At 34.2% G+C, this 9,688-nt stretch overlaps 1 protein-coding gene across 3 annotated transcripts; it reads left to right on the top strand.

Moving 5' to 3' along the window:
* The first annotated feature begins 288 nt into the window (after positions 1–288).
* LOC123884373 (kinesin-like protein KIN-13A) lies at positions 289–8,142 on the top strand. Of its 3 annotated transcripts, none has more exons than XM_045933459.1 (13): positions 289–822; positions 926–1,175; positions 1,585–1,806; positions 2,235–2,420; positions 3,322–3,426; positions 3,610–3,687; positions 3,865–3,946; positions 4,235–4,397; positions 4,827–5,162; positions 6,390–6,608; positions 6,720–7,293; positions 7,403–7,468; positions 7,698–8,142. In XM_045933459.1, exons 2-13 carry the CDS (start codon positions 978–980, stop codon positions 7,881–7,883), a joined length of 2,415 nt encoding a protein of 804 aa, XP_045789415.1. In that variant the 5' UTR covers positions 289–822; positions 926–977; the 3' UTR covers positions 7,884–8,142. The 3 variants fall into 3 exon arrangements, with proteins under 3 accessions (XP_045789415.1, XP_045789414.1, XP_045789413.1); XM_045933458.1 differs by having other exon boundaries at positions 291–822; positions 909–1,175; XM_045933457.1 differs by having other exon boundaries at positions 392–822; positions 912–1,175.
* The last annotated feature ends 1,546 nt before the right edge of the window (positions 8,143–9,688 follow it).

The raw sequence follows: 9,688 nt of genomic DNA, 5'->3' as shown, positions 1-9,688 counted from the left end.
TAATCAATGATAAAAATTTCATACCATGATAAAGAAAAGAAAAGAAATCTATGTACCAAAAAAAAAAAAAAGAAATCTACAATAATTATCATGATAAAAAAGAAATCTACAATAAAAAAAGAAATCCACCCCATATGTCTTAAGGTCACGTGACTTAAGAGCACATGTTAAGAAGATAAATGTAAAAATAATTTATTGAACTTGTGATATATTCAATTATCTAAATATTAATTTTTTTATATAATTAAATACTATATTTTTAAATACCTTAACGTCCGCCTTTACGCCATAAATTAACATGAACCAAAAACAAAAAGCAGTTCGTTGTACGAGAATTTGGTAGAGTACCGACTAATTTAGCTGCGGTGGCGTTTGTTTGATTCATAATGTCCAATTAACCATCGTCGTTGTTAATCTCAACTCAAGGGCATATTAGTCTTTTAAAACTCGTTTGGTTCGTTCTACTTCAATGACATAGCCGTTTACATAGGTTTTGAAATGCGAGGATTAATCCTTAATCAATCAAATCACAACGATCAATTAATCTTTAATTAATCCTTAATTAATCTACAAACAACAAACAAACTCTGCATTTCATTTTCATTTTCATTTTCTCCCTCTGTTTCGCATTCGAACCCAAAACTTTCATAACAACGTTCTCTCTCTTCGCCGCAAACAACCGTAACAAACGCCAGTTTCTTGTTACCGATTCTGTTTCTGCAATCGCATCATTTTCAGATCTGAATCGCACAAATCTAAAGTTTCTGCAATTTTCTCTTCACTTTCTTCCGATTCGGTTTCTCTCACTTTCATGTTCTTCTCGTGAGTTTCGCTTTTTATTTTTCTTCTAATTTCATTCAATTTTTTTTTTCCTATTTGTTGATTTTTTTTTTGATTATGTGTTTAAGAAGCGCGTGTGTAACAGATCTTGAAAATTGGCGCCTCAACGACGTTCCCAGCGCCACGTGGCTGGCCAAATGCCGCCACAGGGTAATGCAGGAGCAGCCGCCGCGATTTATGATCAAGCTGCCGGCGGCTCCCTGCAAAGCTCGTCAACTGATGCCGGAGATGCTGTCATGGCGCGGTGGCTTCAGTCCGCCGGTTTGCAGCATTTAGGCTCTCCGCTTGCTTCATCCGGTATCGATCATCGCCTTCTCCCTAACCTTCTCATGCAGGTATCGTTGCTTCTCTTCAAAGATATTGGATTTTCTGTTTTGGAGTGATTTAAAATTTGTAGCACTTGCTTATTTGATTATGTATGTATATGTATATTTAATTTAATATTTTTATGCTTTGTGAAATTGGAGTTTGAGCTAAACTATAATTTAGGGATGATTATCGATGCACTGTATTTTCGTTAGAGGTTTATCAATGATAATAATTGATTTTGAATGCATTGATTCTTCAAAATTGATAAAAATGAGTTGAGTGTAAAGTGAATTATGATTCATATAAAAGTGAATTGAACAATAATTTAAAGGCTAAAAATCAATTCTGGGTTAAATTTGTCCAATGTTGTGTATATTTTCTTTTTGATAGTATGAGGTGACTTTATATGAATATTTTGTATGATATTTGGGGTAGGGTTATGGAGCACAGTCTGCTGAAGAGAAGCAGAGACTTTTGAAGTTAATGAGAAATTTAAATTTTAATGGGGAATCTGGTTCGGAGTTGTATACGTCCAATGCTCAAACTTTTGGTGGAGTGGCTGCATCGGATGGATTTTATACTCCTGATTTCAGAGGGGATTTTGGAGCCGGGCTTTTGGATCTTCATGCCATGGATGACACAGAACTTTTGTCTGAGGTATGAATATGACTCACTGTGATTATTATTATATCATAATGTGTATGCTTAGTCTGGCTAATTTTCTACGTATTATAGAGAGAATATATTCAACCTGTAGTGTTGTTATATGTGTATCAGATAAGGTTAACAAGTAGTATGGGCAGTTTGTCCTGAAAAGTTTTAAAACGGTTTATACCATCTTATACTACAATTTTAGTTTGCAATGGTGAAAAACTAGGTTATATATCCAGCAATTACACACCAATGTTGGATCTGCATGTGCATGTCTAAACTTACAGCACTTCTGTTTCAATCAATTTATTTCCTTCTCAAATGGCATGTCTATTGTCTATGATCCTTGATAGTCCTGCATTCAGCTTAAATTTCTTGCAGTAATCGTCAGTATGTGCTCTCATATGTTGCTCTGATTTCCCCCCTCTTATCAGCATATGATTTCAGAACCTTTGGAACCATCACCCATGCCTGGAGATACAAGAGTATTTGGAGATGATTTCTATCCAATTAACAGCAAGCTGGAAAAAGAAGCAGATGTTGATGCATCAATTAATTTACCTATGAATGAAAAAGAGAATAGTACAAGGGAGAATAACGTCGCTAAGATTAAAGTTGTGGTATGTCAAAATTTTATAGACACTTATGTGCTTGCATAGCTTCACACTTTATGCGTTAAATAAATAGCATAGAAAGATTATTCTCAATGTGCTAAGTAAATATTGGAAGTTTGACTTCTTCCTTTATTTGGCTCTATAACAAAAAATAAAAGAACCACGACTACTACTGTCACCCTTATCACCATTGTTTCCCTAACTAGCAGAAGAGTTTCACCAAACTCATCATCAGTTGATGGTGTAAAACAGAGAAGGAAAAACATCAATTTATGCAGATTTACTACATTTTAGTTCATTTTATGTAACCTTATATAGTAATATAGAGCCTTCATTTAAGAGTGAGATAATCTTTCATTGTATCCATTTTCTCCTCAAGACATGTCAATGTTGTTTTCCATTGAAAACTACCGTTTTCTGTTTTTCCGAAATTTCTCAAACGAATCTCTTTCAAAAAAAAAAAAAATTATTTATTTTTTTATTTATAATTTCCTCTTTTTTTCAAACTCATAGTGACTGACACGTTCAAATTAATTACTTTTATTGTCCGCCTCTATATAAATTAGAATATGCTCTATTGAGAGTGGCTTAGTCACGTAGTACACTCCATATTAAAGGATGACACGTCATTCTTAGTTTTATTTTAAAATTTTGAATTTAAACTCTTTTGAAATAATTATACATATTATATTTATAATTTATAAACTGAAACATATTTTTTCTTTGAATAAGTCCTTTACAATTCTACATGAACTAATTACTTATACTTTCTTTATAATTTTTAGCATTTTCCTCTCAGATATTTTTCTTTGAATTCATACTGTTAAAATGCCATTTTGATTCATTAGCATTTGGGGGGGTATTTGTCATTATGTAAAAAAAAAAAACTTTCTAATGCTTGTTGTAGGTACGTAAAAGGCCTTTAAACAAGAAAGAGCTTGCTAAGAAGGAGGATGATGTTGTAACTGTAACTGACAATGCATATTTGACGGTCCATGAGCCTAAACTAAAGGTTTGTTTCGATATTAGACCCAAGGTCCCAACCTCTATTTTTCATTTGTATATTTATTCAATTCAAAAGTTGAATCAATTCCTTCATTATTAGTTATCTTAATGTTCTTATTTTATTAGTTATCTTAATGTTCTCATTTTCATTTACTGTTGAAAGATCTGAATGTTTGTATGATTTTGACAGGTTGATTTGACAGCTTATGTGGACAAGCATGAATTTTGTTTTGATGCCGTTCTTGATGAGCAGGTTACCAATGATGAAGTAAGGCATCGCTTATCCAAGATCGAACTTCACTGTTGTTTACTAATATTTAGTTACTTGTTTCAATTTTCTTCATACCATCTACTGGCCCCAATTTGTGATGCTTGAGATTTATGAAAGTTATCTTGGTTTTTAGTTGTTTGGTTGATCTAAGGCATGATTGGTTTATAACAACAGGTATACCGAGCTACAGTTGAACCAATTATCCCTACAATTTTTGAACGAACCAAAGCTACCTGTTTTGCTTATGGTCAGACAGGTCAGAGATTTTATTTGCTATTGTTTTCATACCTGTACCAAATTATCATTATTATCCAGTTTTACCTATCAACTTTTTAGTTCTCTAATAACATATATTTATGTGTTTGTTTTGGAATGATAAGGAGTGAGAAGGTTAAATCCCCACCCACAACAAAATTCGAACTACTAAATTTTCTATTTTTCTTAATTAAAAAAGAAGTGTATTTGTTGGCACCATATCAGTTCATTCGTTCATGTTCTATTGCTGTACTTGATCCTCAGACAGCAACTTAATCTTTATTTTCAGGAAGTGGCAAAACATACACAATGCAACCTTTACCACTCAGAGCTGCAGAAGACCTTGTTCGACAGTTGCACCAGCCAGTTTACAGGAGTCAGAAATATAAATTGTGGCTTAGCTACTTCGAGATATATGGTGGAAAGCTATATGATCTTCTTAGTGACAGAAGGTGTGTATTTTTTCCCTAACACACTCACAATATGATCTTTTTTATATGAACACACTGGATATACTATTTTAATGTATTAGATGATGATGTTGCAGAACAGTTTGTCCTTAAGCTATTATGTTTGCCTTTCGATCTGGGCCTTAATCATGAGAGCCTTTATTATGTCTTCATCGATGATTCAGCTGCTTAAATATTTCTTATAATATCAAGCATCACTACTTAATTTTATCCTACATAAAGCATTAATTTATCTTTATTTTTGACTGAACAGGAATGAAAATATCTATCTGTCACAATTAATAATATACATTTACAAATGTCATTTTGACATCTTGTTTACTCAATGCTTCAACCTGCATGTTTTATTTGTTCGTTGGAGAATGCTGTGTTAACTTATTGGTGAATGGTGGTTTATTACATTATGAATAGGAAACTTTGCATGAGGGAAGATGGACGACAGCAAGTTTGCATTGTAGGACTGCAAGAATTTGAAGTTTTTGATGTTCAAATTGTCAAAGAATTCATTGAAAAGGGAAGTGCTTCAAGAAGTACAGGATCTACGGGTGCTAACGAGGAGTCTTCCAGGTCGCATGCTATCTTACAATTGGTTGTAAAGAAGCACAATGAAGTGAAAGAGGGCAGGCGAAACACTAACAATGATGGAAATGAGGCAAGAAATGGGAAGGTTGTGGGGAAGATTTCTTTCATTGATCTTGCTGGAAGCGAAAGAGGTGCTGACACTACTGATAATGATCGTCAAACACGGTATTTATACATTCAAATTATTTGCATAAATATTTCCATGCATGAATACTTATGAACTTAATCACAAATTTACAACAATTTTAGATTTTGGTGCATAAGCTGTCTTTCCGAGCCTTCTAGGGTACATAGTATTAAATTGGATTATTATCGAAAATGAGAAAGCTCTATAGAACTGACAAGAAATCTCTTTTCCTTTTTGTTTCACAATTTTTACTCAACATTGCCTGGATTATCATAAAAATGAGTGCAGCAGTAATAAATATAAACCTTACTAGTTGACGAAGGTAATGAAATGTTAGGACCCAGCATGGAGAGAACAAAATTAGGAACAATATCGACACTGCATAAGCTAAAACAGAGGGGATAAATCCCTGTTACAATGAGTATATATGAGAAAATAAAAGAAATGGACTGCGGATAAAGTTATATCCGTGCAGAAATGGAAAATTAAATGGATAAATAATCATAGAAAATCCTTTCGCGAGGAAGAACCAATTTCTCCAGTCAGCCTCCCCTAATATTCTCTCGCTATTTTATTGATATCCTTTTTGTTACCTGCCCTCCTCATATATTCATCCTTTTCCCTATCATTTCCTAATCTTAGAATCTTCTCACCCACTCACTCTGCCATGTGGGACTTTCTGTTTTTTCCCTTTCCACCAAATGCACACATGTCTTCTTTCATAGACTTGCATGCCTTCAGTTATAGGCCCAATCTCTTTCTCTACTCTCTTTTGCCTCTTCTGTGTAATGGGCATATCATGAACCATCTAATTGACTTGTACCAACTCTATTAGCTAGTTAATATTTCTGTATGAAAAGTAAACTTTGTAAACGCTTTTCTTGGTAGTTAATATTTCTGTATGAAAAGTAAACTTTGTAAAAGCTTTTCTTAGTAGCTACCAATTTTATATATGTAAATTTTTGTTGTCTGTTTTGGAATTCTGAGTCATTGCTTTGATGTTTCTATGTACTATGTAACCTGAAGAATATTTCCACAAATTGTTTTAATAATGTGAGATTACTTTGTAAATAGAAATCTAGTCTAGCAAAATCTTGGCTATTTGTTGTCGAAATTTCACCATGTTTTGAGTTAACTGCTGAAAACAATATTTGGTGGCTTACTACCGTTCCTTCCTCAAGTAAATTTTACTTGTTCAGATCATACACTTTTTGTATGTTAATAAATCAAATTCACTCTGCAATTTTTATGTATCTCTACCATAGGATTGAAGGAGCCGAAATCAATAAGAGCCTTTTGGCTTTGAAGGAATGCATTCGCGCTTTAGACAATGACCAGATCCACATTCCATTTCGGGGAAGCAAACTTACAGAAGTGCTGCGGGACTCCTTTGTAGGCAACTCAAAAACTGTTATGATCTCTTGTATATCTCCAGGTGCCGGGTCTTGTGAACACACGCTTAACACCCTGAGATATGCTGATCGGTATGTGTGTGTATTGTATGCTCAAATGTTACATTTCAAAACAGGGTGCGTCTGTTCTTTCACAGCCATTTGTGTTTGCATGTATTAATTCTTTCATCTTAATGTGAACAGGGTTAAAAGTCTTTCTAAAAGTGGAAATCCTAGAAAAGACCCAATTCCTAATAAGGACGTTTCATCTACGTCAACCCCTCCAGCTAGTGCTTGTGCAGAGGATTTTAGTGATCAACGCCAAGAGAAACCAATGGATATGGGCAAGAAGCCATTTGAAAAGGAGAATACTATGTATAGCTCTGCTGCTATTGCTGACAAACAGTTACCTAGTATTTCTTCAAATTACCTATCAAATGGAAGAGAAGATAAAGGCTGGACTTATGCTTCAATGGAGAGGGAGAGGTTCGAAATGAAAAACTCTTATAATGATTCTTCCAGTCAAAAGATGAGCTCTTATTCACAATATGATACAGATGAGAAAGTGCAAAAGGTGTCTCCCCCACGCAGAAAAGGTTCTAAGGAAGAAAAGTCTGAAAGGCCAGCAAACTTGATGAAAAGGGATACCAATGGTTCTGATCTCTTCACCACAAGCTCCAAGCAGCAGACCGCAGGAAATCACAACACTGTTACCACTGGATCCAGGCTTTATGAAGCAGAATCCGCTCCTGATGAGAATATCAATGCAGTAATTGAGGTTTGTATCATAATATATAAAAATTAATAACCTATTGCTTACCAGTTTTCAGTTGAACATAAACTAGTTTAAGCTATCTGTTTAATTTCTTTATTGTATACTTTTGCAGGAGGAAGAAGCACTAATTGCTGCTCATAGGAAAGAAATTGAGGATACGATGGAGATTGTTCGTGAAGTAAGTCGTTGCTCGCTTCTCTTCTAGATAGACATCAAATGTTTGATTCTTAATTGTGCCGCGGCTTCACTACTTTAGTTTTTGTGCCATGGCTTCTTTTAGTGTGCTTTTCAACTTATTAATAAAATCTGTTTATAGGAGAAGAAATTAGTGGAGTATTTAAATTTGAGAGAACGTATATTTGCTATTTTTGTGTGCTCTTTTATCATGTATTGCTTTTGGATTTCAGGAAATGAAACTCTTGGCCGAAGTGGACCAACCAGGAAGCCGTATTGACAATTATGTAGCCCAATTGAGCTTTGTGCTTTCTCGCAAAGCAGCAAGTCTTGTGGGTCTCCAAGCTCGCCTGGCAAGATTCCAACATCGACTAAAAGAACAAGAAATTCTAAGTAGGAAGAGAGTTCCCCGTTCATAAGAGATTCGGTTTCTCTTATTGTAAGTGTCTTGTGCATTGTGATCTGTATTCTAATGTTTGATATCAACTGATCTTTTACTTTAATTTGGATACATTCTAATTGAAGTTACCTACATGTATATACTCTTATGTGATATTTTAGCCAACAAAGGCCTTTGCAAATTTGCCATAAATATTATATGTAGGTTATTACTTGCCCAAAATTTTAAGTTTAAGGGCAAAATGAAAAAAATGAAAGAATTTGACACCGTTGCGAAAACAAAATCTGCTTTCCCCCATATCCATCCTCTTCATGGTAGAATCTATTTCCTATAGAATGCAGTATTGCATTGGTAGAAAACAATAGTTTCTTTTTATTCGCTACAACAAAAAATAGGGACTGATAAATAAAGTAAAGCTTAACTTGTTAATATTTTATTCGTAAATTCTAATTACTAATTTCTAATTTAACATAGAAGGGACACAGATGAAATATGAAATACCGTATTCTTTCTTTTTGAGTGTTCTTTCTTTCCAGTATCTGTTTAAAATGGAAATCCTAAGTAACTCAAATTGAATAGAAGGATAATATTCATCCTGTTAGTATCATATGGCTCATAACAAATAATGAGTATGAAATGTTAATGTTACAATTAAGAGGGATGGAAAATCCACATTAGGCTTGTAAGAAGCAACTCATTTCATCATCTCACAATCACAAGTCTCAGATACTATAGGGTAACGACTACTGACACACTCGGTCAAAATTATAGAAATTAAATTTGTATTTTTGTCGTAAAAGAAATTTTGTTTTTTTTTTTGAAAACTTGGTATTCGGCCCAAGGACCGACTAATCTGCGGAGGCCAATCCCACCGCCCACTTGCAGAGGTCCCATTTAAAGCCAAAGTTTACTGTGTAATGGACTAGCCCACCGAAACTAACAACGGAAGGAATCAAACCTGAAACCTTAAGAGGAACACACTCTAAGATCTCAAGCTAACACCACTGGACCAACCCAAGTGAGTTTTTTTGTCGTGAAAGAATTGAAATGAATTACCGACTTAATTAGGAAGTTTGTTTATGGATTAATAAATAATAATTGGAGTCCTTTTTTTAATTGACTTTTGTGTGTCTAAATAAGACACTCCTCGGGTCTTAGTTACACCTTAGCCCTATTTTTTGTTATCCAAAATTTGAAGTCCCTCTTTGTTAATGTTATGTTATAAGAGTGAACCGCTATAATATGATGCTGAAAGGAAGTACCAGGTCATTTCTGTGCAGAATAACGAAGAGCACACCAGTAGGAACACTGTCTCACATATTTTGGAAATGAAGATATAACACCTCATTCAATGTGAACCCCTAGAAGGCACAAATATTCTTATTAGCAAAAGTAATACTTGAAGTCATGGCCACAGCATGCCATCTGTCATAGAGACCACACATAAATGAAGTCCTAATATTACAGAAACTGATTCCTATTCCCTAATACCATCTACAAAAATAATGAGGATAAAAATTTCCTTCTATTGATTGAAATGCTGTACACTGTTATATAGACTTACATGAGCTTAAAATGCTTAAGGGCTGTTACAGAAAGAGAGAACTAAATCTAATAACAGAAGGCGGTTGCAGGGCTATAGAGATTGACAAATAAGGCCAAAATATATTTACAACTTACATATCTAAAATTACAAACAGAAAGATAGGATAGCAGTAGCGCAAAGCCGCAAACTATTTGGAGCGGTCTGTCCAGCTCTATACACATTCTCATTTGGTGCTTAGATAAAGTAAGCAATCATCCAAAACAGATCAAGAAAACTAT

This window comes from Trifolium pratense, linkage group LG5 (assembly GCF_020283565.1).
Source record: "Trifolium pratense cultivar HEN17-A07 linkage group LG5, ARS_RC_1.1, whole genome shotgun sequence".
In the NCBI taxonomy this organism is placed as follows: Eukaryota; Viridiplantae; Streptophyta; class Magnoliopsida; order Fabales; family Fabaceae; genus Trifolium; species Trifolium pratense.
The sequence above is the reverse complement of the archived record's forward strand: the minus strand, read 5'-3'. Positions and strand labels throughout refer to the sequence as shown.

What these genes read in the sequence shown, in the direction of transcription:
- LOC123884373 (XM_045933459.1), top strand. Translation starts at nt 978, where the DNA reads ATGCCGCCACAGGGTAATGCAGGAGCAGCCGCCGCGATTTATGATCAA. An exon ending in AGCAGGTTACCAATGATGAA is followed by an intron (nt 3,688 to 3,864) that starts GTAAGGCATCGC and finishes TTATAACAACAG; the next exon opens with GTATACCGAGCTACAGTTGA. An exon ending in GATAATGATCGTCAAACACG is followed by an intron (nt 5,163 to 6,389) that starts GTATTTATACAT and finishes TCTCTACCATAG; the next exon opens with GATTGAAGGAGCCGAAATCA.